Genomic DNA, 27,878 nt, shown 5'->3' with positions numbered 1-27,878 from the left:
GGATCGGAGGACTCACAGGTAAGCGTTGTCTCTGAGGTCCGGTGCTGGTTTCAGACGGACTGACTGCTTCTTGTTCACTAGTTACTGATGTTGTGTTTGATGGTTCTCTGGACGTCGTTGTAAAGGAGGACACGTCCTCAATGAGTCCTCCAGATTGAAATAACGGCTGAATGAACGTTGTGTATATCAATCAATCAAATATCAATCAAACTATTGATTTGACATTAATGGGACTTCCTGTCTCCGCCCGGCAGGACGACGAGGACGACGAGGAGTTTGCTCCGGAGAACGTGACCTTTGCCCCGAAGGACGTGACTCCGGTGGACTTCAGCCCCAAGCTGGGGGTTCAGGGTCTGGGGTACCGGGGTCTGGACCCGGGCCTGGCGCTGCTGGGCCGCGGAGCCCCCGAACACATCGACCTGTTCCGGCCGCAGTCTGAGGCGAGGAGTCGTCTGTTCGGAGACGCACGGAGAGGCTCACGGAGAGGAGGAGGCGTGGCCGGTCAGGTGGGCTCTCTAACATCTAGATCATCTCTAAACGCTGCTGACCTTTGACCTGCAGGCGTTCAGGGTCTCTTAACGTCTAGATCATCTCTAAACGCTGCTGACCTTTGACCTGCAGGCGTTCAGGGTCTCTAACGTCTAGATCTCCCTTAACGCTGCTGACCTTTGACCTGCAGGCGTTCAGGGTCTCTTAACGTCTAGATCATCTCTAAACGCTGCTGACCTTTGACCTGCAGGCGTTCAGGGTCTCTAACGTCTAGATCTCCCTTAACGCTGCTGACCTTTAACCTGCAGGCGTTCAGGGTCTCTTAACGTCTAGATCTCCCTTAACGCTGCTGACCTTTGACCTGCAGGCGTTCAGGGTCTCTTAACGTCTAGATCATCTCTAAACGCTGCTGACCTTTGACCTGCAGGCGTTCAGGGTCTCTAACGTCTAGATCTCCCTTAACGCTGCTGACCTTTAACCTGCAGGCGTTCAGGGTCTCTTAACGTCTAGATCATCTCTAAACGCTGCTGACCTTTGACCTGCAGGCGTTCAGGGTCTCTAACGTCTAGATCTCCCTTAACGCTGCTGACCTTTGACCTGCAGGCGTTCAGGGTCTCTAACATCTAGATCTCCCTTAACGCTGCTGACCTTTGACCTGCAGGCGTTCAGGGTCTCTAACGTCTAGATCATCTCTGAACGCTGCTGACCTTTGACCTGCAGGCATTCAGGGTCTCTAACATCTAGATCATCTCTAAACGCTGCTGACCTTTAACCTGCAGGCGTTCAGGGTCTCTAACGTCTAGATCATCTCTAAACGCTGCTGACCTTTGACCTGCAGGCGTTCAGGCTCTCTAACGTCTAGATCATCTCTAAACGCTGCTGACCTTTGACCTGCAGGCGTTCAGGGTCTCTAACATCTAGATCTCCCTTAACGCTGCTGACCTTTAACCTGCAGGCGTTCAGGGTCTCTAACATCTAGATCTCCCTTAACGCTGCTGACCTTTGACCTGCAGGCGTTCAGGGTCTCTAACGTCTAGATCATCTCTAAACGCTGCTGACCTTTGACCTGCAGGCGTTCAGGGTCTCTAACGTCTAGATCTCCCTTAACGCTGCTGACCTTTGACCTGCAGGCATTCAGGGTCTCTAACATCTAGATCTCCCTTAACGCTGCTGACCTTTAACCTGCAGGCGTTCAGGGTCTCTAACATCTAGATCTCCCTTAACGCTGCTGACCTTTGACCTGCAGGCGTTCAGGGTCTCTAACATCTAGATCTCCCTTAACGCTGCTGACCTTTGACCTGCAGGCGTTCAGGGTCTCTAACATCTAGATCATCTCTAAACGCTGCTGACCTTTGACCTGCAGGCGTTCAGGGTCTCTAACATCTAGATCATCTCTAAACGCTGCTGACCTTTGACCTGCAGGCGTTCAGGGTCTCTAACATCTAGATCATCTCTAAACGCTGCTGACCTTTGACCTGCAGGCGTTCAGGGTCTCTAACATCTAGATCTCCCTTAACGCTGCTGACCTTTGACCTGCAGGCATTCAGGGTCTCTAACGTCTAGATCATCTCTAAACGCTGCTGACCTTTGACCTGCAGGCGTTCAGGCTCTCTAACGTCTAGATCATCTCTAAACGCTGCTGACCTTTGACCTGCAGGCGTTCAGGGTCTCTAACATCTAGATCATCTCTAAACGCTGCTGACCTTTGACCTGCAGGCATTCAGGGTCTCTAACGTCTAGATCATCTCTAAACGCTGCTGACCTTTGACCTGCAGGCGTTCAGGGTCTCTAACGTCTAGATCATCTCTAAACGCTGCTGACCTTTGACCTGCAGGCGTTCAGGGTCTCTAACGTCTAGATCATCTCTAAACGCTGCTGACCTTTGACCTGCAGGCGTTCAGGGTCTCTTAACATCTAGATCATCTCTAAACGCTGCTGACCTTTGACCTGCAGGCGTTCAGGGTCTCTAACATCTAGATCTCCCTTAACGCTGCTGACCTTTGACCTGCAGGCGTTCAGGGTCTCTTAACGTCTAGATCATCTCTAAACGCTGCTGACCTTTGACCTGCAGGCGTTCAGGGTCTCTAACATCTAGATCATCTCTAAACGCTGCTGACCTTTGACCTGCAGGCGTTCAGGGTCTCTAACATCTAGATCTCCCTTAACGCTGCTGACCTTTGACCTGCAGGCGTTCAGGGTCTCTTAACGTCTAGATCGTCTCTTAACGTCTAGATCATCTCTAAACGCTGCTGACCTTTGACCTGCAGGCGTTCAGGGTCTCTTAACATCTAGATCATCTCTAAACGCTGCTGACCTTTGACCTGCAGGCGTTCAGGGTCTCTAACATCTAGATCTCCCTTAACGCTGCTGACCTTTGACCTGCAGGCGTTCAGGCTCTCTAATGTCTAGATCATCTCTAAACGCTGCTGACCTTTAACCTGCAGGCGTTCAGGCTCTCTAACGTCTAGATCATCTCTAAACGCTGCTGACCTTTGACCTGCAGGCGTTCAGGGTCTCTAACATCTAGATCATCTCTAAACGCTGCTGACCTTTAACCTGCAGGCGTTCAAGCTCTCTAATGTCTAGATCTCCCTTAACGCTGCTGACCTTTGACCTGCAGGCATTCAGGGTCTCTAACATCTAGATCATCTCTAAACGCTGCTGACCTTTGACCTGCAGGCGTTCAGGGTCTCTAACGTCTAGATCATCTCTAAACGCTGCTGACCTTTGACCTGCAGGCGTTCAGGGTCTCTAACATCTAGATCTCCCTTAACGCTGCTGACCTTTGACCTGCAGGCGTTCAGGGTCTCTAACGTCTAGATCATCTCTAAACGCTGCTGACCTTTAACCTGCAGGCGTTCAGGGTCTCTAACATCTAGATCTCCCTTAACGCTGCTGACCTTTGACCTGCAGGCGTTCAGGGTCTCTTAACGTCTAGATCATCTCTAAACGCTGCTGACCTTTAACCTGCAGGCGTTCAGGGTCTCTAACGTCTAGATCATCTCTAAACGCTGCTGACCTTTGACCTGCAGGCGTTCAGGGTCTCTAACGTCTAGATCATCTCTAAACGCTGCTGACCTTTGACCTGCAGGCGTTCAGGCTCTCTAACGTCTAGATCATCTCTAAACGCTGCTGACCTTTGACCTGCAGGCGTTCAGGGTCTCTAACATCTAGATCATCTCTAAACGCTGCTGACCTTTGACCTGCAGGCGTTCAGGGTCTCTAACATCTAGATCTCCCTTAACGCTGCTGACCTTTGACCTGCAGGCGTTCAGGGTCTCTAACGTCTAGATCATCTCTAAACGCTGCTGACCTTTGACCTGCAGGCGTTCAGGGTCTCTAACGTCTAGATCATCTCTAAACGCTGCTGACCTTTGACCTGCAGGCGTTCAGGGTCTCTAACGTCTAGATCATCTCTAAACGCTGCTGACCTTTGACCTGCAGGCGTTCAGGGTCTCTTAACGTCTAGATCATCTCTAAACGCTGCTGACCTTTGACCTGCAGGCGTTCAGGGTCTCTAACGTCTAGATCATCTCTAAACGCTGCTGACCTTTGACCTGCAGGCGTTCAGGGTCTCTAACGTCTAGATCTCCCTTAACGCTGCTGACCTTTGACCTGCAGGCGTTCAGGGTCTCTTAACGTCTAGATCATCTCTAAACGCTGCTGACCTTTGACCTGCAGGCGTTCAGGGTCTCTAACATCTAGATCATCTCTAAACGCTGCTGACCTTTGACCTGCAGGCGTTCAGGGTCTCTAACATCTAGATCATCTCTAAACGCTGCTGACCTTTGACCTGCAGGCGTTCAGGGTCTCTAACATCTAGATCTCCCTTAACGCTGCTGACCTTTGACCTGCAGGCATTCAGGGTCTCTAACGTCTAGATCATCTCTAAACGCTGCTGACCTTTGACCTGCAGGCGTTCAGGCTCTCTAACGTCTAGATCATCTCTAAACGCTGCTGACCTTTGACCTGCAGGCGTTCAGGGTCTCTAACATCTAGATCATCTCTAAACGCTGCTGACCTTTGACCTGCAGGCATTCAGGGTCTCTAACGTCTAGATCATCTCTAAACGCTGCTGACCTTTGACCTGCAGGCGTTCAGGGTCTCTAACGTCTAGATCATCTCTAAACGCTGCTGACCTTTGACCTGCAGGCGTTCAGGGTCTCTAACGTCTAGATCATCTCTAAACGCTGCTGACCTTTGACCTGCAGGCGTTCAGGGTCTCTTAACATCTAGATCATCTCTAAACGCTGCTGACCTTTGACCTGCAGGCGTTCAGGGTCTCTAACATCTAGATCTCCCTTAACGCTGCTGACCTTTGACCTGCAGGCGTTCAGGGTCTCTTAACGTCTAGATCATCTCTAAACGCTGCTGACCTTTGACCTGCAGGCGTTCAGGGTCTCTAACATCTAGATCATCTCTAAACGCTGCTGACCTTTGACCTGCAGGCGTTCAGGGTCTCTAACATCTAGATCTCCCTTAACGCTGCTGACCTTTGACCTGCAGGCGTTCAGGCTCTCTAATGTCTAGATCATCTCTAAACGCTGCTGACCTTTAACCTGCAGGCGTTCAGGCTCTCTAACGTCTAGATCATCTCTAAACGCTGCTGACCTTTGACCTGCAGGCGTTCAGGGTCTCTAACATCTAGATCATCTCTAAACGCTGCTGACCTTTAACCTGCAGGCGTTCAAGCTCTCTAATGTCTAGATCTCCCTTAACGCTGCTGACCTTTGACCTGCAGGCATTCAGGGTCTCTAACATCTAGATCATCTCTAAACGCTGCTGACCTTTGACCTGCAGGCGTTCAGGGTCTCTAACGTCTAGATCATCTCTAAACGCTGCTGACCTTTGACCTGCAGGCGTTCAGGGTCTCTAACATCTAGATCTCCCTTAACGCTGCTGACCTTTGACCTGCAGGCGTTCAGGGTCTCTAACGTCTAGATCATCTCTAAACGCTGCTGACCTTTAACCTGCAGGCGTTCAGGGTCTCTAACATCTAGATCTCCCTTAACGCTGCTGACCTTTGACCTGCAGGCGTTCAGGGTCTCTTAACGTCTAGATCATCTCTAAACGCTGCTGACCTTTAACCTGCAGGCGTTCAGGGTCTCTAACGTCTAGATCATCTCTAAACGCTGCTGACCTTTGACCTGCAGGCGTTCAGGGTCTCTAACGTCTAGATCATCTCTAAACGCTGCTGACCTTTGACCTGCAGGCGTTCAGGCTCTCTAACGTCTAGATCATCTCTAAACGCTGCTGACCTTTGACCTGCAGGCGTTCAGGGTCTCTAACATCTAGATCATCTCTAAACGCTGCTGACCTTTGACCTGCAGGCGTTCAGGGTCTCTAACGTCTAGATCATCTCTAAACGCTGCTGACCTTTGACCTGCAGGCGTTCAGGGTCTCTAACGTCTAGATCATCTCTAAACGCTGCTGACCTTTGACCTGCAGGCGTTCAGGGTCTCTAACGTCTAGATCATCTCTAAACGCTGCTGACCTTTGACCTGCAGGCGTTCAGGGTCTCTTAACGTCTAGATCATCTCTAAACGCTGCTGACCTTTGACCTGCAGGCGTTCAGGGTCTCTAACGTCTAGATCATCTCTAAACGCTGCTGACCTTTGACCTGCAGGCGTTCAGGGTCTCTAACGTCTAGATCTCCCTTAACGCTGCTGACCTTTGACCTGCAGGCGTTCAGGGTCTCTTAACGTCTAGATCATCTCTAAACGCTGCTGACCTTTGACCTGCAGGCGTTCAGGGTCTCTAACATCTAGATCATCTCTAAACGCTGCTGACCTTTGACCTGCAGGCGTTCAGGGTCTCTAACGTCTAGATCTCCCTTAACGCTGCTGACCTTTGACCTGCAGGCGTTCAGGGTCTCTTAACGTCTAGATCATCTCTAAACGCTGCTGACCTTTGACCTGCAGGCGTTCAGGGTCTCTAACATCTAGATCTCCCTTAACGCTGCTGACCTTTGACCTGCAGGTGTTCAGGGTCTCTAACGTCTAGATCATCTCTAAACGCTGCTGACCTTTGACCTGCAGGCGTTCAGGGTCTCTTAACGTCTAGATCATCTCTAAACGCTGCTGACCTTTGACCTGCAGGCGTTCAGGGTCTCTAACATCTAGATCTCCCTTAACGCTGCTGACCTTTGACCTGCAGGCGTTCAGGCTCTCTAATGTCTAGATCATCTCTAAACGCTGCTGACCTTTGACCTGCAGGCGTTCAGGGTCTCTTAACGTCTAGATCATCTCTAAACGCTGCTGACCTTTAACCTGCAGGCGTTCAGGGTCTCTAACATCTAGATCATCTCTAAACGCTGCTGACCTTTGACCTGCAGGCGTTCAGGGTCTCTAACATCTAGATCTCCCTTAACGCTGCTGACCTTTGACCTGCAGGCGTTCAGGGTCTCTAACGTCTAGATCTCCCTTAACGCTGCTGACCTTTGACCTGCAGGCGTTCAGGGTCTCTAACATCTAGATCTCCCTTAACGCTGCTGACCTTTGACCTGCAGGCGTTCAGGCTCTCTAACGTCTAGATCATCTCTAAACGCTGCTGACCTTTGACCTGCAGGCGTTCAGGCTCTCTAACGTCTAGATCATCTCTAAACGCTGCTGACCTTTAACCTGCAGGCGTTCAGGGTCTCTAACATCTAGATCATCTCTAAACGCTGCTGACCTTTAACCTGCAGGCATTCAGGGTCTCTAACGTCTAGATCATCTCTAAACGCTGCTGACCTTTGACCTGCAGGCGTTCAGGCTCTCTAACGTCTAGATCATCTCTAAACGCTGCTGACCTTTGACCTGCAGGCGTTCAGGGTCTCTAACGTCTAGATCATCTCTAAACGCTGCTGACCTTTGACCTGCAGGCGTTCAGGGTCTCTAATGTCTAGATCATCTCTAAACGCTGCTGACCTTTGACCTGCAGGCGTTCAGGGTCTCTAACGTCTAGATCTCCCTTAACGCTGCTGACCTTTGACCTGCAGGCGTTCAGGGTCTCTTAACGTCTAGATCATCTTTAAACGCTGCTGACCTTTGACCTGCAGGCGTTCAGGGTCTCTAACGTCTAGATCATCTCTAAACGCTGCTGACCTTTGACCTGCAGGCGTTCAGGGTCTCTAACATCTAGATCATCTCTAAACGCTGCTGACCTTTGACCTGCAGGCGTTCAGGGTCTCTAATGTCTAGATCATCTCTAAACGCTGCTGACCTTTGACCTGCAGGCGTTCAGGGTCTCTAACGTCTAGATCTCCCTTAACGCTGCTGACCTTTGACCTGCAGGCGTTCAGGGTCTCTTAACGTCTAGATCATCTCTAAACGCTGCTGACCTTTGACCTGCAGGCGTTCAGGGTCTCTAACGTCTAGATCATCTCTAAACGCTGCTGACCTTTGACCTGCAGGCGTTCAGGGTCTCTAACGTCTAGATCATCTCTAAACGCTGCTGACCTTTGACCTGCAGGCGTTCAGGGTCTCTTAACGTCTAGAGGTCCTTCTCATTTCATCATTTTTCGCCTCCTTGTCTCCTCGTCTCCTCGATCCTCCGGCTGTGACCCGGAAATCGATCTCAGTCCTCCATCTTGAAGGACGTCCCAATTCATAAAGTGCGTAGCGAGGATGGAGGAGCGAGGATGGAGGAGCGAGGATGGAGGAGCGAGGATGGAGGAGCGAGGAGGCTTGCTGGAGGAGCTATGAGCGAGGATACACCAGTGCATCCTCCAGTGTTTCCTCCACAGAAGTTTATCACCGACCGACACGCCCCCTTACTGGATATCAGTTATTGATTGGACGCTGCGCCGATCAGACTGATCAGATACATCAACATCACTGAGTTTTATACCAGAGTGAAGACAGATCACAGATTAACAGTTTTATATTTTAGTTGTCTTTTTGTTCACCATCTAGTTATAATCTGCGTTAACTGTAGGAGTGAACAGCAGACGGAGCATGTTGATGGTGAAGTGATCCAGCAGCAGGAGGACCTGCAGGAGCTCTGCTTCACACACCGTCACTGAAGGAGTCCGACTCTGAGGGAGTCCGACTCTGAGGGAGTCCGACTCTGAGGGAGTCCGTCACTGAAGGAGTCCGACTCTGAGGGAGTCCGACTCTGAGGGAGTCCGACTCCGACATCATTTATCCTCATTTCCATTCAGTCACATGAGGCTGATCATTCCTGAGTGTCGGGTTTGATATGAGTTACATCATTTACATTTTCCCTGAAACATTCAGCCTAATACATAACTTCTACTGTCAGAATATCAATAACTACAGACACTAATAATGAATACATAATATAAAGGTATTGATCCAGTAGAGATGGTTCCTGGTCCTCTAAGCAGGACTCAGTCCACAGTAGAAATACAGACTGCAGCTGTTATTCATGTGCAGGTGTTTGTTAAACAGGTAACAGACTACAGAGAGGAAACACTGCTGCTCTGATAACTCTGTTTCTTTATTAGTATTAGATCAGTTCAGACATAAACAGATGTTGAAGCCAACTGACAGCTGATCCAGCTGTGATCAGCTGATCCAGCTGTGATCAGCTGATCCAGCTGTGATCAGCTGATCCAGATGTGATCAGCTGTTGAAGCCGACTGACAGCTGATCCAGCTGTGATCAGCTGCTGCTGTCATCAGAAACGGACGTCGCTTCACGTGACGCTTCAGAGGAAACGACGTCTCATGTCTCTAAAAACATATTTCCTCGTTTCCTCTCTCCTCGAGTCGTTTCCTCGCCTCCTCCGCTCGCATCTCCCGTGGGCGGGACTAAGACACGAGGAGAGGAGTCAAGGAGAGGAGTCAAGCCGTATAAAAGCACTAATGGGAAAGACCCTAGATCACTGTGACTCTAAACGCTGCTGACCTTTGACCTTTGACCTGCAGGCGTTTGGGGTCTCTAACGTCTAGATCACTGACTCTAAACGCTGCTGACCTTTGACCTGCAGGCGTTCGGGGTCTCTAACGTCTAGATCACTGACTCTAAACGCTTTTGACCTTTGACCTGCAGGCGTTCGGGGTCGGGGCCCTGGAGGATGATGATGACGAAGAGGTTTACCACAGAGACTCCATGTCCAGATACGACACCACGCTGGGAGGGGAGGAGCCTGGAGACGGCCTGTATGGCTGGACGGCGCCGCAGCAGTACGCCAAGAAAAGAGGTAACGCTGCCTGAGACCGGCCTGGAGGGTCCTGGAGGGGCCTGGAGAATCCTGGAGGGTACTGGAGAATCCTGGAGGGTCCTGGAGGGTCCTGGAGGGGCCTGGAGAATCCTGGAGAATCCTGGAGGGTCCTTGAGGGTCCTGGAGAGTAAACAATCATTTTGTTTTATGTTCACAGACAGGAGCAAAGATGCGTCGTACCTCGGTAAGATCCTGGAGGGGTTCACTCTGGCCCAGAACCCCCCGCAGGACCAGACGGTGAGCAGCTCCTCCGGCCTGGTGACGTGTCCTCTGAGATAAACTAGTTCAACTAACCTCCGCTAACCTTCACTAACCTCCACTAACCTCCACTAACCTTCACTAACCTCCACTAACCTCCACTAACCTTCACTAACCTCCACTAACCTCCACTAACCTTCTCTAACCTCCACTAACCTCCACTAACCTCCACTAACCTCCACTAACCTTCTCTAACCTCCACTAACCTCCACTAACCTTCACTAACCTCCACTAACCTCCACTAACCTTCACTAACCTTCACTAACCTCCACTAACCTTCTCTAACCTCCACTAACCTCCACTAACCTTCACTAACCTTCACTAACCTCCACTAACCTTCTCTGACCTCCACTAACCTCCACTAACCTTCTCTAACCTCCACTAACCTTCTCTAACCTCCACTAACCTCCACTAACCTCCACTAACCTTCACTAACCTCCACTAACCTTCTCTAACCTCCACTAACCTCCACTAACCTTCACTAACCTCCACTAACCTCCACTAACCTTCACTAACCTCCACTAACCTTCTCTAACCTCCACTAACCTCCACTAACCTCCACTAACCTCCACTAACCTTCACTAACCTCCACTAACCTTCTCTAACCTCCACTAACCTTCACTAACCTCCACTAACCTCCACTAACCTTCTCTAACCTCCACTAACCTCCACTAACCTTCACTAACCTCCACTAACCTTCTCTGACCTCCACTAACCTCCACTAACCTTCTCTAACCTCCACTAACCTTCTCTAACCTCCACTAACCTCCACTAACCTCCACTAACCTTCACTAACCTCCACTAACCTTCACTAACCTCCACTAACCTTCTCTAACCTCCACTAACCTCCACTAACCTTCTCTAACCTCCACTAACCTTCTCTAACCTCCACTAACCTCCACTAACCTTCACTAACCTCCACTAACCTCCACTAACCTTCACTAACCTCCACTAACCTTCTCTAACCTCCACTAACCTTCACTAACCTCCACTAACCTCCACTAACCTCCATTAACCTTCACTAACCTTCACTAACCTCCACTAACCTCCACTAACCTTCTCTAACCTCCACTAACCTCCACTAACCTCCACTAACCTTCACTAACCTCCACTAACCTCCACTAACCTTCACTAACCTCCATTAACCTTCACTAACCTTCACTAACCTCCACTAACCTTCTCTAACCTCCACTAACCTTCTCTAACCTCCACTAACCTTCACTAACCTCCACTAACCTCCACTAACCTCCACTAACCTTCTCTAACCTCCACTAACCTTCACTAACCTCCACTAACCTCCACTAACCTTCTCTAACCTCCACTAACCTCCACTAACCTTCACTAACCTCCACTAACCTTCTCTAACCTCCACTAACCTCCACTAACCTCCACTAACCTTCTCTAACCTCCACTAACCTTCTCTAACCTCCACTAACCTTCACTAACCTCCACTAACCTCCACTAACCTTCTCTAACCTCCACTAACCTTCACTAACCTCCACTAACCTCTACTAACCTCCACTAACCTCCACTAACCTCCACTAACCTTCTCTAACCTCCACTAACCTTCTCTAACCTCCACTAACCTTCACTAACCTCCACTAACCTCCACTAACCTTCTCTAACCTCCACTAACCTCCACTAACCTTCACTAACCTCCACTAACCTCCACTAACCTTCACTAACCTCCACTAACCTCCACTAACCTCCACTAACCTTCACTAACCTCCACTAACCTCCATTAACCTTCACTAACCTCCACTAACCTTCTCTAACCTCCACTAACCTCCACTAACCTCCACTAACCTTCTCTAACCTCCACTAACCTCCACTAACCTCCACTAACCTTCACTAACCTTCTCTAACCTCCACTAACCTTCACTAACCTCCACTAACCTCCACTAACCTCCACTAACCTTCTCTAACCTCCACTAACCTCCACTAACCTCCACTAACCTCCACTAACCTCCACTAACCTTCTCTAACCTCCACTAACCTTCACTAACCTCCACTAACCTCCACTAACCTTCTCTAACCTCCACTAACCTCCACTAACCTTCACTAACCTCCACTAACCTTCTCTAACCTCCACTAACCTTCACTAACCTCCACTAACCTTCTCTAACCTCCACTAACCTCCACTAACCTCCACTAACCTCCACTAACCTTCTCTAACCTCCACTAACCTCCACTAACCTCCACTAACCTCCACTAACCTTCTCTAACCTCCACTAACCTCCACTAACCTCCACTAACCTTCTCTAACCTCCACTAACCTCCACTAACCTTCTCTAACCTTCACTAACCTCCACTAACCTCCACTAACCTTCTCTAACCTCCACTAACCTCCACTAACCTTCTCTAACCTCCACTAACCTTCACTAACCTCCACTAACCTCCATTAACCTTCACTAACCTCCACTAACCTCCACTAACCTCCACTAACCTTCTCTAACCTCCACTAACCTCCACTAACCTCCACTAACCTTCTCTAACCTTCACTAACCTCCACTAACCTCCACTAACCTCCACTAACCTTCTCTAACCTTCACTAACCTCCACTAACCTCCATTAACCTCCACTAACCTCCACTAACCTTCTCTAACCTCCACTAACCTCCATTAACCTCCACTAACCTCCACTAACCTTCTCTAACCTCCACTAACCGACCTCTCTCTGTCCGTCTGCAGATCTTCCCCCCCCCCTCTCTGCCCAGAGACTACCGTCCCGTCCGGCGGTTCCGTCCGGTGGCGGTCCACGTTTCGGGTCTCTCCGGGGTCAGTCCGGCTCTGGCCGAGGCTCTGAGGGCCTCCAGGGGCCACATGGTCAAAGAGGAGCCCCAACAGGGAGGAGGACGCCACCAGCTGGACTCCGGCCAGAGGAGGACGCTGCTGGAAGAAGACGCTCTGCAAGGTACCGGTCTGTTATGTAAGAGATGATGTACCGCTAGCGGGTCAGTGTGGGGAAGGAATCCCCAACAGGTGATGCTGCAGGACCCGACGCGGAGCGGAGCGGAGTGGAGCCGTGCAGGACCCGACGCGGTCTCTCATCACCCTGTGGGGATTCCTTCACAACACTGACCCGCTAGGTGTACATTATCCTGATTATTACACGGCTACTAACTGAAGAAATCAATAATTAGACACCAAAACGGTCATCCAGAGTCCGACATCAGAGCTGTGTCCATAGCAACGGTCTGTTATACATAGCAACGGTCTGTTATATATATAGCAACGGTCTGTTATACATAGCAACGGTCTGTCATACGTAGCAACGGTCTGTTATACGTAGCAACGGTCTGTTATACATAGCAACGGTCTGTTATACGTAGCAACGGTCTGCTATACGTAGCAACGGTCTGCTATATGTAGCAACGGTCTGTTATACGTAGCAACGGTCTGCTATATGTAGCAACGGTCTGTTATACGTAGCAACGGTCTATCATACGTAGCAGCGGTCTATCATACATAGCAACGGTCTGTTATACGTAGCAACGGTCTGTTATACGTAGCAACGGTCTGTTATACCTAGCAACGGTCTGTTATACCTAGCAACGGTCTGTTATACGTAGCAACGGTCTGCTATACGTAGCAACGGTCTGTTATACGTAGCAACGGTCTATCATACGTAGCAACGGTCTGTTATACGTAGCAACGGACTGTTACCGTCCTTACTGAAAGTCTAACCACAGCTTCAGGGGGCCGGGTGTCTAACAGGCTGATTTATGCTGATCTCTGTCCTGAGAAACTCTGAGTCGACTGTCTACATCTAACGAACTGACTAACTAACAGACTCAGTATCTGATGTGTTGTTGTCCTGGATCCTGATCAGGTCCCAGTTCAGTTCTGGAGCTGCTGAGGCCTGAAGACAGACAGCGACTGCTCAACCTCCGTAACTCCCCCAACGTGCCCTCCACCAAAACCGCCACCCCGGCCTCCCACGATGCCTCGCGGCCGGCGGCGGGGTCTTCGGCTGGGGGCGGCGCGGCGTCCTCCGGCCACGAGCAGCAGCAGGAGGCTCTGACGGCGTGGAGAGGAGTCCAGACCTCCTCGCAGACCTTCAGACCGTTTGAGATGAACCCCAGCAAACAGGCCCGCTACGAGCTCTACCTGAACGGCCTGAAACAGGGAGACAAAGGTAGGAGGCCTACATGTCCCATCATGCACTGCAGTCCCTTCAGACACACCACTAATAGAGTTTTATGTTGTACAAGCATACTGAGTACATGTTGATCTAAAGCACAGTAGGTGTGAACCATAAACCTGGTCTCTGTGTCCCAGACGGCCTGGAGCAGAGTCTGGACCCGGGGATGACGGAGTGGGAGCGCAGCAGGGAGAGGGACGAGTTCGTCCGAGCCTCCATCCTGTACAGACCCACCTCCTCCTCGCTGTCCTCCCGCTTCACCAGAGCCAAGACCCAGGAGGAGGAGGAGGACAGCGTGGAGGTCAGCCGTGACCAGGAGGTAGGAGGCCGCGCTCAGTGTGGTTCTGTGAGGTTCTGATCCATAGTCAGTGTATTGTCTGCTTGTTTGGTTGTCTGCTTGTTTGGTTGTTTGGTTGTCTGCTTGTCTGGTTGTCTGCTTGTCTGTTTGTCTGGTTGTTTGGTTGTCTGGTTGTTTGGTTGTCTGGTTGCTTAGTTGTTTGGTTGTCTGGTTGTCTGGTTGTTTGGTTGTCTGGTTGTTTGGTTGACTGGTTGTTTGGTTGTCTGGTTGTTTGGTTGTCTGGTTGTTTGGTTGTCTGGTTGTTTGGTTGACTGGTTGTTTGGTTGTCTGCTTGTCTCGTTGTCTGGTTGGCTGGTTGTTTGGTTGTCTGCTTGTTTGGTTGTCTGCTTGTCTCGTTGGCTGGTTGTTTGGTTGGCTGGTTGTTTGGTTGGCTGGTTGCTTGGTTGTCTGGTTGCTTAGTTGTGTGGTTGGCTGGTTGTCTGGTTGGCTGGTTGTCTGGTTGTGTGGTTGTCTGCTTGTTTGGTTGTCTGGTTGATTGGTTGTTTGGTTGTCTGCTTGTCTGGCTGTTTGGTTGTCTGGCTGTCTGGTTGTTTGGTTGTCTGCTTGTCTGCTTGTCTGGCTGACTGGCTGTCTGGTTGTTTGGTTGTCTGCTTGTCTGCTTGTCTGGTTGTTTGGTTGCCTGGCTGTTTGGTTGTCTGCTTGTCTGGTTGTTTGGTTGTCTGGTTGTCTGGTTGTTTGGTTGTCTGGTTGTTTGCTTGTCTGGTTGCTTAGTTGTGTGGTTGGCTGGTTGGCTGGTTGTCTGGTTGTTTGGTTGTCTGCTTGTCTGGTTGTTTGGTTGACTGGTTGTCTGGTTGTTTGGTTGTCTGGTTGTTTGGTTGACTGGTTGTTTGGTTGTCTGCTTGTCTGGCTGACTGGCTGTCTGCTTGTCTGGTTGTTTGGTTGTCTGCTTGTCTGGTTGTCTGCTTGTCTGGTTGTTTGGTTGCCTGGCTGTTTGGTTGTCTGCTTGTCTCGTTGTCTAGTTGTTTGGTTGACTGGTTGTCTCGTTGTTTGGTTATCTGTTTGTCTGGTTGTTTGGTTGTTTGGTTGTCTGGTTGCTTAGTTGTGTGGTTGGCTGGTTGTTTGGTTGTCTGGTTGTTTGGTTGTTTGGTTGTTTGGTTGTCTGCTTGTCTGGTTGTTTGGTTGACTGGTTGTCTCGTTGTTTGGTTGTCTGGTTGTTTGGTTGTTTGGTTGACTGGTTGTTTGGTTGTCTGGTTGTTTGGTTGGCTGGTTGTTTGGTTGTTTGGTTGTCTGCTTGTCTCGTTGGCTGGTTGTTTGGTTGGCTGGTTGCTTAGTTGTGTGGTTGGCTGGTTGTCTGGTTGGCTGGTTGTCTGCTTGTCTGGTTGCTTGGTTGTCTGGTTGTCTCGTTGTTTGGTTATCTGTTTGTCTGGTTGTTTGGTTGTCTGGTTGTTTGGTTGTCTGGTTCACCTTTGCACTAGTGTCATGGTTTGGTACTCTGCCTCTGAAGGACAAAAATAAGCTGAGTCAGATTATTAAATGGTCCAGTCGGCTGATTGGCGAGTCACAGCTGAGTTTAGAGTCTCTGTATACCAGACAGTTACAGCGGATAGCCAGCTACATTTCACAAGATGACTCCCATCCTCTGTCGGGTGAGTTCCAGCTTCTCCCATCTGGTCGGAGGTTTAGGGTCCCAAAGTGCAGAACAAAGCGCTACAGGAACAGTTTTGTTCCAGCTGCAATAGTTCACTTAAATAAGTCATAGCAGTTTTTGCACATACTTATTTATGGAAGTTTATCCCTTTTCTCATTTTATTGTGTCTTTTCTGTCCTGATATTTCAGTAGTGTTTTATACTGTTGTTGTGGCCTTCTCTTTTTGCTGGGTCCTGTTTCCAGTAAGCCCTTGAGTACCCATTGTCATGTTTTTGGTATGTCTGTCTCTTGTCTGTGCTCTACCTCATTGTCGATACGGATGTCATCTTTTTTTTTGCTGCAAAACAAATCTACCTACGGGTACAAATAAAGTCACCTGAACCTGAACCTGGTTGCTTAGTTGTGTGGTTGGCTGGTTGTTTGGTTGTCTGGTTGTCTGGTTGTTTGGTTGACTGGTTGTTTGGTTGTCTGGTTGTTTGGTTGTCTGCTTGTCTGGTTGGCTGGTTGTTTGGTTTTCTGCTTGTCTCGTTGTCTGCTTGTCTCGTTGTCTGCTTGTCTCGTTGGCTGGTTGTTTGGTTGGCTGGTTGTTTGGTTGGCTGGTTGCTTGGTTGTCTGGTTGCTTAGTTGTGTGGTTGGCTGGTTGTCTGGTTGGCTGGTTGTTTGGTTGTCTGGTTGCTTGGTTGTCTGGTTGTGTGGTTGTCTGCTTGTTTGGTTGTCTGGTTTTCTGGTTGATTGGTTGTCTGCTTGTCTGGTTGTCTGCTTGTCTGGCTGTTTGGTTGTCTGGCTGTTTGGTTGTCTGCTGGTCTGGCTGACTGGCTGTCTGCTTGTCTGGTTGTTTGGTTGTCTGCTTGTCTGGTTGTCTGCTTGTCTGGTTGTTTGGTTGCCTGGCTGTTTGGTTGTCTGCTTGTCTGGCTGTTTGGTTGTCTGGTTGTTTGGTTGTCTGCTTGTCTGGCTGTTTGGTTGTCTGCTTGTCTGCTTGTCTGCTAGTCTGCTTGTCTGGCTGTCTGCTTGTCTGTCTGGCTGTTTGGTTGTCTGCTTGTCTGCTTGTCTGCTTGTCTGGCTGACTGGTTGTCTGGCTGTTTGGTTGTTTGGTTGTCTGCTTGTCTGCTTGTCTGCTAGTCTGCTTGTCTGGCTGTCTGCTTGTCTGTCTGGCTGTTTGGTTGTCTGCTTGTCTGCTTGTCTGCTTGTCTGGCTAACTGGTTGTCTGGCTGTCTGCTTGTCTGGCTGTCTGCTTGTATGGTTGTTTGGTTGTCTGGCTGTCTGGTTGTCTGCTTGTCTGGTTGTCCGGCTGACTGGCTGTTTGGTTGTCTGGCTGTCTGGTTGTCTGGTTGTCTGGCTGACTGGCTGTCTGGTTGTCTGGCTGACTGGCTGTTTGGTTGTCTGGTTGTCTGGCTGTCTGGTTGTCTGGCTGACTGGCTGTCTGCTTGTCTGCTTGTCTGCTTGTCTGGCTGACTGGTTGTCTGGCTGACTGGCTGTCTGGTTGTTTGGTTGTCTGGCTGTCTGGTTGTCTGCTTGTCTGGCTGACTGGTTGTCTGGCTGTCTGGTTGGCTGGTTGTTTGGTTGCTTAGTTGTGTGGTTGGCTGGTTGTTTGGTTGTCTGGTTGCTTGGTTGTCTGCTTGTTTGGTTGTCTGATTTTCTGGTTGTCTGGTTGATTGGTTGTCTGCTTGTCTGCTTGTCTGGCTAACTGGTTGTCTGGCTGTCTGGCTGTCTGCTTGTCTGGCTGTCTGCTTGTATGGTTGTTTGGTTGTCTGGCTGTCTGCTTGTCTGCTTGTCTGGTTGTCTGGCTGACTGGCTGTCTGGTTGTTTGGTTGTCTGGCTGTCTGGTTGTCTGGTTGTCTGGCTGACTGGTTGTCTGGCTGACTGGCTGTTTGGTTGTCTGGTTGTCTGGCTGACTGGCTGTCTGCTTGTCTGCTTGTCTGCTTGTCTGGCTGACTGGCTGTCTGGTTGTTTGGTTGTCTGGCTGTCTGGTTGTCTGCTTGTCTGGCTGACTGGTTGTCTGGCTGTCTGGTTGGCTGGTTGTTTGGTTGCTTAGTTGTGTGGTTGGCTGGTTGTTTGGTTGTCTGGTTGCTTGGTTGTCTGGTTGGCTGGTTGTCTGCTTGTCTGGTTGCTTGGTTGTCTGGTTGTCTCGTTGTTTGGTTATCTGTTTGTCTGGTTGTTTGGTTGTCTGGTTGTTTGGTTGTCTGGTTCACCTTTGCACTAGTGTCATGGTTTGGTACTCTGCCTCTGAAGGACAAAAATAAGCTGAGTCAGATTATTAAATGGTCCAGTCGGCTGATTGGCGAGTCACAGCTGAGTTTAGAGTCTCTGTATACCAGACAGTTACAGCGGATAGCCAGCTACATTTCACAAGATGACTCCCATCCTCTGTCGGGTGAGTTCCAGCTTCTCCCATCTGGTCGGAGGTTTAGGGTCCCAAAGTGCAGAACAAAGCGCTACAGGAACAGTTTTGTTCCAGCTGCAATAGTTCACTTAAATAAGTCATAGCAGTTTTTGCACATACTTATTTATGGAAGTTTATCCCTTTTCTCATTTTATTGTGTCTTTTCTGTCCTGATATTTCAGTAGTGTTTTATACTGTTGTTGTGGCCTTCTCTTTTTGCTGGGTCCTGTTTCCAGTAAGCCCTTGAGTACCCATTGTCATGTTTTTGGTATGTCTGTCTCTTGTCTGTGCTCTACCTCATTGTCGATACGGATGTCATCTTTTTTTTTGCTGCAAAACAAATCTACCTACGGGTACAAATAAAGTCACCTGAACCTGAACCTGGTTGCTTAGTTGTGTGGTTGGCTGGTTGTTTGGTTGTCTGGTTGTCTGGTTGTTTGGTTGACTGGTTGTTTGGTTGTCTGGTTGTTTGGTTGTCTGCTTGTCTGGTTGGCTGGTTGTTTGGTTTTCTGCTTGTCTCGTTGTCTGCTTGTCTCGTTGTCTGCTTGTCTCGTTGGCTGGTTGTTTGGTTGGCTGGTTGTTTGGTTGGCTGGTTGCTTGGTTGTCTGGTTGCTTAGTTGTGTGGTTGGCTGGTTGTCTGGTTGGCTGGTTGTTTGGTTGTCTGGTTGCTTGGTTGTCTGGTTGTGTGGTTGTCTGCTTGTTTGGTTGTCTGGTTTTCTGGTTGATTGGTTGTCTGCTTGTCTGGTTGTCTGCTTGTCTGGCTGTTTGGTTGTCTGGCTGTTTGGTTGTCTGCTGGTCTGGCTGACTGGCTGTCTGCTTGTCTGGTTGTTTGGTTGTCTGCTTGTCTGGTTGTCTGCTTGTCTGGTTGTTTGGTTGCCTGGCTGTTTGGTTGTCTGCTTGTCTGGCTGTTTGGTTGTCTGGTTGTTTGGTTGTCTGCTTGTCTGGCTGTTTGGTTGTCTGCTTGTCTGCTTGTCTGCTAGTCTGCTTGTCTGGCTGTCTGCTTGTCTGTCTGGCTGTTTGGTTGTCTGCTTGTCTGCTTGTCTGCTTGTCTGGCTGACTGGTTGTCTGGCTGTTTGGTTGTTTGGTTGTCTGCTTGTCTGCTTGTCTGCTAGTCTGCTTGTCTGGCTGTCTGCTTGTCTGTCTGGCTGTTTGGTTGTCTGCTTGTCTGCTTGTCTGCTTGTCTGGCTAACTGGTTGTCTGGCTGTCTGCTTGTCTGGCTGTCTGCTTGTATGGTTGTTTGGTTGTCTGGCTGTCTGGTTGTCTGCTTGTCTGGTTGTCCGGCTGACTGGCTGTTTGGTTGTCTGGCTGTCTGGTTGTCTGGTTGTCTGGCTGACTGGCTGTCTGGTTGTCTGGCTGACTGGCTGTTTGGTTGTCTGGTTGTCTGGCTGTCTGGTTGTCTGGCTGACTGGCTGTCTGCTTGTCTGCTTGTCTGCTTGTCTGGCTGACTGGTTGTCTGGCTGACTGGCTGTCTGGTTGTTTGGTTGTCTGGCTGTCTGGTTGTCTGCTTGTCTGGCTGACTGGTTGTCTGGCTGTCTGGTTGGCTGGTTGTTTGGTTGCTTAGTTGTGTGGTTGGCTGGTTGTTTGGTTGTCTGGTTGCTTGGTTGTCTGCTTGTTTGGTTGTCTGATTTTCTGGTTGTCTGGTTGATTGGTTGTCTGCTTGTCTGCTTGTCTGGCTAACTGGTTGTCTGGCTGTCTGGCTGTCTGCTTGTCTGGCTGTCTGCTTGTATGGTTGTTTGGTTGTCTGGCTGTCTGCTTGTCTGCTTGTCTGGTTGTCTGGCTGACTGGCTGTCTGGTTGTTTGGTTGTCTGGCTGTCTGGTTGTCTGGTTGTCTGGCTGACTGGTTGTCTGGCTGACTGGCTGTTTGGTTGTCTGGTTGTCTGGCTGACTGGCTGTCTGCTTGTCTGCTTGTCTGCTTGTCTGGCTGACTGGCTGTCTGGTTGTTTGGTTGTCTGGCTGTCTGGTTGTCTGCTTGTCTGGCTGACTGGTTGTCTGGCTGTCTGGTTGGCTGGTTGTTTGGTTGCTTAGTTGTGTGGTTGGCTGGTTGTTTGGTTGTCTGGTTGCTTGGTTGTCTGGTTGTCTGCTTGTTTGGTTGTCTGATTTTCTGGTTGTCTGGTTGATTGGTTGTCTGGTTGTCTGCTTGTCTGCTTGTCTGGCTGTTTGGTTGTCTGGTTGTTTGGTTGTCTGCTTGTCTGGCTGACTGGCTGTCTGCTTGTCTGGTTGTTTGGTTGTCTGCTTGTCTGGTTGTTTGGTTGCCTGGCTGTTTGGTTGTCTGCTTGTCTGGCTGTTTGGTTGTCTGGTTGTTTGGTTGTCTGCTTGTCTGCTTGTCTGGCTGACTGGTTGTTTGGTTGTCTGCTTGTCTGGCTGTTTGGTTGTCTGGTTGTTTGGTTGTCTGCTTGTCTGGCTAACTGGTTGTCTGGCTGTTTGGTTGTCTGGCTGTCTGCTTGTCTGGCTGTCTGCTTGTCTGGCTGTCTGCTTGTATGGTTGTTTGGTTGTCTGGCTGTCTGGTTCTTTGGTTGTCTGGCTGTCTGGTTGTCTGTCTGGCTGACTGGCTGTCTGGTTGTCTGCTTGTCTGGCTGACTGGTTGTCTGGCTGTCTGGTTGTTTGGTTGTCTGCTTGTCTGCTTGTCTGGCTGTTTGGTTGTCTGGCTGTCTGGTTGTTTGGTTGTCTGCTTGACTGCTTGTCTGGCTGACTGCTTGTCTGGCTGTCTTCTTGTCTGGTTGTCTGCTTGTCTGGCTGACTGGTTGTCTGCTTGTCTGGCTGTCTGCTTGTCTGGCTGTCTGCTTGTCTGGCTGTCTGCTTGTCTGGCTGTCTGGTTGTTTGGTTGTCTGGCTGTCTGCTTGTCTGGTTGTCTGGTTGTTTGGTTGTCTGGCTGTCTGCTTGTTTGGTTGTCTGCTTGTCTGGTTGTCTGCTTGTCTGCTTGTCTGACTGACTGGTTGATTGGTTGTTTGGTTGTCTGCTTGTTTGGTTGTCTGCTTGTCTGCTTGTTCTGTTGACTGGTTGTCTGGTTGTTTGGTTAACTGGTTGTTTGGTTGTCAGGGCGACGTGGAAGACAAAGAGGCCGCCGTCAACATGAAGATGTTCGGAAAACTGACCAGAGAAACGTTTGAGTGGCATCCTGATAAACTGCTCTGCAAGAGATTCAACATCCCCAACCCCTACCCCGAGTACACACACACACACACCAAGTACTACTGAAGTAAAAGTACACAAGTACTAGCTGTAAAATGTACTTAAAAAGTGAAAGTACTGTCTGTTGGTTCTACAGGTCCAGTTTGGTCGGTCTGCCTAAAGTGAAGAGAGACAAGTTCTCAGTGTTCAACTTCCTGTCTGTGACGGAGAGCAGAGAGACGACGACGACGACAGGTAACTTCATTCACCTCCAGCTCCCTCTGGGTTTACCAGTTACTGACATCTGACTTAAGGCTGGTCCACACAACCAGATGTTTCAGACTTAAGGCTGGTCCACACTACCAGATGTTTTAGACTTAAGGCTGGTCCACACAACCAGATGTTTCAGACTTAAGGCTGGTCCACACTACCAGATGTTTTAGACTTAAGGCTGGTCCACACTACCAGATGTTTTAGACTTAAGGCTGGTCCACACTACCAGATGTTTTAGACTTAAGGCTGGTCCACACTACCAGATGTTTTAGACTTAAGGCTGGTCCACACTACCAGATGTTTCAGATTTAAGGCTGGTCCACACTACCAGACGTTTCAGACTTAAGCCTGGTCCACACTACCAGATGTTTCAGACTTAAGCCTGGTCCACACTACCAGACGTTTCAGACTTAAGCCTGGTCCACACTACCAGACGTTTCAGACTTAAGCCTGGTCCACACTACCAGATGTTTTAGACTTAAGGCTGGTCCACACTACCAGACGTTTCAGACTTAAGCCTGGTCCACACTACCAGATGTTTTAGACTTAAGGCTGGTCCACACTACCAGATGTTTCAGACTTAAGGCTGGTCCACACTACCAGACGTTTCAGACTTAAGCCTGGTCCACACTACCAGATGTTTTAGACTTAAGGCTGGTCCACACAACCAGATGTTTCAGACTTAAGGCTGGTCCACACTAGCTGACTCATCACTCCTCTTCCTCCTCAGCTCCTCCAAAGCCTCCGGAGGCAGGGAAGAGGTCCAGGTGGGACGTATCAGACCGGAAGGAGGAGGAGAAGAAGAAGAGCGACCCGCTGAGTGAGCTGCTCATCGCTGCACGAATCCAAACTGAGACCAAACTGAGCCAGACCTCCTCAAACACACCTGCCTCACCTTCCTCACCTTCCTCACCTGCCTCCAGCAGCATCACCAACACGGAGGTAAACCAGACCAGACTCACTGTGGGTCCGAGGGTTGGTCCTCTGGAGAGCAGGAGACCTGATGTTGTTGTTGTTGTTGTTGTCTTCATTCAGAGGAAGTCAGCGGATCAGCAGAACAACTCAGACAAGAAGAGAGGAGGTGATGAAGAGGAGGAGGAGGAAGAGGAGGAGGAGAGCAGGCCTCCCATGGATCTGTTCAAGGCCATCTTCGCCGGCTCCTCTGATGACAAATCCTCCTCTTCATCATCAGAGGGAGAGAGCAACGATGAAGTGGAGGTGAAGGACGAGGTCCACCCGCAGCCGCTGAACCTCTTCAGCATCACCTCCTCCACCACCCCCTCCGTCACCTCCTCCAGTCAGCAGAAAGGTAAGAACAGTCAGAACCGTACAGAAACACCAGAGTCCTCGTCACCGTTTCCTGTTTTTGGGAGAGTCATGTTGTGAATTTTCTCCTCGCTTTACTCGTGCTAGCTGGACCGCCGGTATCATCTGTGTTCATTCTAGTCCAGCGGTCAGCAACCTGCAGCTCTTCAGCTCCTCTCCAGCGGCTCCCTGTGGCTGTTTAAAAATGGAAATGAATAACTGTTTTTTGTTTACATTTTCAATTTTATGTATCATTGTTGTAGGTCTATGGTACGACGGAGTATTAGGGCCACATTGAGGAAAAAATACATCTGAGATTTAGAGAATAGTCATAACTTTACGTGAAAAAAGTCGTAATATTACGAGAATAAAGTCAACTTTACGAGAAAAAAGTCGTAATATTACGAGAATAAAGTCGTAACTTTACGAGAATAAAGTCAAATTTACGAGAAAAAAGTCGTAATATTACGAGAATAAAGTCAGAATATTATAAAGTAGTAATTTTACGTGTTATGTTTTTTCCTCATAAAGTTACGACTTTATTCTTGTAATATTTTGACGTTATTGTGTAAATCTCAGATGTGTTTTCCCTCAATGTGGTCCTAATACTCCGTAGTACATTGTCTCTTTGGCCCTCACTGCATTAGACTGATATACTATATACTGTGTTTCCTTCATCACAATGATCACATGTTTTAACATGTTCTCTAGAGTCTCTAGTTTCATCATTAATAACATGTTCTCTAGAGTCTCTAGTTTCATCATTAATAACATGTTCTCTAGAGTCTCTAGTTTCATTAATAACATGTTATCTAGAGTCTATAGTTTCATTAATAACATGTTATCTAGAGTCTCTAGTTTCATTAATAACATGTTATCTAGAGTCTATAGTTTCATTAATAACATGTTATCTAGAGTCTATAGTTTCATTAATAACATGTTATCTAGAGTCTATAGTTTCATTAATAACATGTTATCTAGAGTCTATAGTTTCATCATTAATAACATGTTCTCTAGAGTCTATAGTTTCATCATTAATAACATGTTCTCGAGTCTCTAGTTTCATCATTAATAACATGTTCTCTAGAGTCTCTAGTTTCATTAATAACATGTTATCTAGAGTCTCTATAGTTTCATCATTAATAACATGTTCTCTAGAGTCTAGTTTCATCATTAATAACATGTTATCTAGAGTCTCTATAGTTTCATCATTAATAACATGTTCTCTAGAGTCTCTATAGTTTCATCATTAATAACATGTTCTCTAGAGTCTCTAGTTTCATTAATAACATGTTCTCTAGAGTCTCTATAGTTTCATCATTAATAACATGTTCTCTAGAGTCTCCAGTTTCATTAATAACATGTTCTCTAGAGTCTAGTTTCATCATTAATAACATGTTATCTAGAGTCTCTATAGTTTCATCATTAATAACATGTTCTCTAGAGTCTATAGTTTCATCATTAATAACATGTTCTCTAGAGTCTCTAGTTTCATTAATAACATGTTCTCTAGAGTCTATAGTTTCATCATTAATAACATGTTCTCTAGAGTCTCTATAGTTTCATCATTAATAACATGTTCTCTAGAGTCTAGTTTCATTAATAACATGTTCTCTAGAGTCTCTATAGTTTCATCATTAATAACATGTTCTCTAGAGTCTCTAGTTTCATTAATAACATGTTCTCTAGAGTCTAGTTTCATCATTAATAACATGTTATCTAGAGTCTCTATAGTTTCATCATTAATAACATGTTCTCTAGAGTCTAGTTTCATCATTAATAACATGTTATCTAGAGTCTCTATAGTTTCATCATTAATAACATGTTCTCTAGAGTCTCTAGTTTCATTAATAACATGTTCTCTAGAGTCTCTATAGTTTCATCATTAATAACATGTTCTCTAGAGTCTCTAGTTTCATTAATAACATGTTCTCTAGTCTCTAGTTTCATCATTAATAACATGTTATCTAGAGTCTCTATAGTTTCATCATTAATAACATGTTCTCTAGAGTCTATAGTTTCATCATTAATAACATGTTCTCTAGAGTCTCTAGTTTCATTAATAACATGTTCTCTAGAGTCTCTATAGTTTCATCATTAATAACATGTTCTCTAGAGTCTCTATAGTTTCATCATTAATAACATGTTCTCTAGAGTCTCTAGTTTCATTAATAACATGTTCTCTAGAGTCTCTATAGTTTCATCATTAATAACATGTTCTCTAGAGTCTCTAGTTTCATCATTAATAACATGTTATCTAGAGTCTCTATAATTTCATCATTAATAACATGTTCTCTAGAGTCTCTAGTTTCATCATTAATAACATGTTATCTAGAGTCTCTATAGTTTCATCATTAATAACATGTTCTCTAGAGTCTCTATAGTTTCATCATTAATAACATGTTCTCTAGAGTCTAGTTTCATTAATAACATGTTCTCTAGAGTCTCTATAGTTTCATCATTAATAACATGTTCTCTAGAGTCTCTAGTTTCATTAATAACATGTTCTCTAGAGTCTAGTTTCATCATTAATAACATGTTATATAGAGTCTATAGTTTCATCATTAATAACATGTTCTCTAGAGTCTATAGTTTCATCATTAATAACATGTTATCTAGAGTCTCTATAGTTTCATCATTAATAACATGTTCTCTAGAGTCTCTAGTTTCATTAATAACATGTTCTCTAGAGTCTCTATAGTTTCATCATTAATAACATGTTCTCTAGAGTCTCTAGTTTCATTAATAACATGTTCTCTAGAGTCTCTAGTTTCATCATTAATAACATGTTATCTAGAGTCTCTATAGTTTCATCATTAATAACATGTTCTCTAGAGTCTATAGTTTCATCATTAATAACATGTTCTCTAGAGTCTCTAGTTTCATTAATAACATGTTCTCTAGAGTCTCTATAGTTTCATCATTAATAACATGTTCTCTAGAGTCTCTAGTTTCATTAATAACATGTTCTCTAGAGTCTCTAGTTTCATCATTAATAACATGTTATCTAGAGTCTCTATAGTTTCATCATTAATAACATGTTCTCTAGAGTCTATAGTTTCATCATTAATAACATGTTCTCTAGAGTCTCTAGTTTCATTAATAACATGTTCTCTAGAGTCTCTATAGTTTCATCATTAATAACATGTTCTCTAGAGTCTCTATAGTTTCATCATTAATAACATGTTCTCTAGAGTCTCTAGTTTCATTAATAACATGTTCTCTAGAGTCTATAGTTTCATCATTAATAACATGTTCTCTAGAGTCTCTAGTTTCATCATTAATAACATGTTATCTAGAGTCTCTATAGTTTCATCATTAATAACATGTTATCTAGAGTCTATAGTTTCATCATTAATAACATGTTCTCTAGAGTCTCTAGTTTCATCATTAATAACATGTTATCTAGAGTCTCTATAGTTTCATCATTAATAACATGTTCTCTAGAGTCTCTATAGTTTCATCATTAATAACATGTTCTCTAGAGTCTAGTTTCATTAATAACATGTTCTCTAGAGTCTCTATAGTTTCATCATTAATAACATGTTCTCTAGAGTCTCTAGTTTCATTAATAACATGTTCTCTAGAGTCTATAGTTTCATCATTAATAACATGTTATCTAGAGTCTCTATAGTTTCATCATTAATAACATGTTCTCTAGAGTCTCTAGTTTCATTAATAACATGTTCTCTAGAGTCTATAGTTTCATCATTAATAACATGTTCTCTAGAGTCTCTAGTTTCATTAATAACATGTTCTCTAGAGTCTCTATAGTTTCATCATTAATAACATGTTCTCTAGAGTCTCTAGTTTCATTAATAACAGGAAGTGTTGTTTCTATAGACCGGTGTGATTCTGACTCTGATTGTGTTTCTTTAAAAGCTCCGGTTTCCTCTCTGAACTCCGCTCAGCAGCAACAACAACAAGAAGAGTTTGGTCCCAAGCTGCCGCCTCCCTCAGCTGCTCTCAGTGAGTCCACTCCCTACCCCCGGAGTCAGCAACCTTTTATTTACAATAGAAAGTCATAACTTTTCGAGAAAAACAGAAAATAACACGTAAAATAACGACTTTATAAACGTATGACTTTATTCTCATATTACGACATATATACTGTATACAGTATATGTGTCTATAGTATAACAGTATACTATATACTGTATCTAGTTGTAGTCTGACGTGTTAGTGGTGTTGTTCCCCGGTCAGCCAGAGGAGGAGCTGTTTCCCGGTCAGCCAGAGGAGGAGCCACCTCCCTCTGCCCCCCCCGTGAGGAGGAGAAACCCAGCAGCAGGAGCAAAGAGAAGAAACACAAGAACAAGAAGCAGCACAAACACAAGAAGGAGAAGAAGGTAGAAGAAGAAGAAGACATGTCTCCGTCTCCGTCTCCGTCTCCTGACTGATTAACTTCATTCTCTCTTTGTGTCCCCAGAAGAAGAAACACAAGAAGCACAAACACAGAGGGAAGCAGCAGAAGAAGAGTAAGAAGGAGACAGACAACAGCTCAGAGGACAGCGACGGGGACGGGGACGCTGCACAGGTGTCCACTCAGGAGCTGCTCCAGAGGTCAGAGGTCACCTCATGAACTAACACTATTATTTAATGTTTCTACTATAAAAGGGACCGAATGGACGTACTGCTGCTGACTCTGTCTCTCTCTTTCTCTGTCTGTCTGTCTGTCCTCTCCCTCCAGGCTGAAAGACGTCCAGTCCCGTGAGACCTGGTGAAGGAGGTGAAGTGTGTCCTCTGTGAGGACGTCCGTCTTCTGTCCTGTTCTTGTTCCTTTTTGAGATAATAAAGTCTTTCTAACTTCA

At 47.0% G+C, this 27,878-nt stretch overlaps 1 protein-coding gene across 1 annotated transcript; it reads left to right on the top strand.

Moving 5' to 3' along the window:
- Positions 1-3: 3 nt before the first annotated feature.
- Positions 4-27,878, top strand: gpatch1 (G patch domain containing 1; the record flags this gene model as incomplete). The annotated part of the gene is made up of 15 exons (XM_074628633.1): positions 4-18; positions 255-506; positions 9,486-9,636; positions 9,815-9,894; positions 12,606-12,828; positions 13,747-14,052; positions 14,196-14,377; positions 21,421-21,548; positions 21,650-21,747; positions 22,496-22,707; positions 22,801-23,074; positions 26,953-27,039; positions 27,301-27,416; positions 27,497-27,630; positions 27,758-27,878. Coding segments are annotated over 15 exons (2,292 nt in total), but the record flags the coding sequence as incomplete, so codon positions are not given.

Source organism: Sebastes fasciatus, unplaced genomic scaffold (assembly GCF_043250625.1).
Source record: "Sebastes fasciatus isolate fSebFas1 unplaced genomic scaffold, fSebFas1.pri Scaffold_77, whole genome shotgun sequence".
Lineage (NCBI taxonomy): Eukaryota > Metazoa > Chordata > Actinopteri > Perciformes > Sebastidae > Sebastes > Sebastes fasciatus.
The sequence above is the reverse complement of the archived record's forward strand: the minus strand, read 5'-3'. Positions and strand labels throughout refer to the sequence as shown.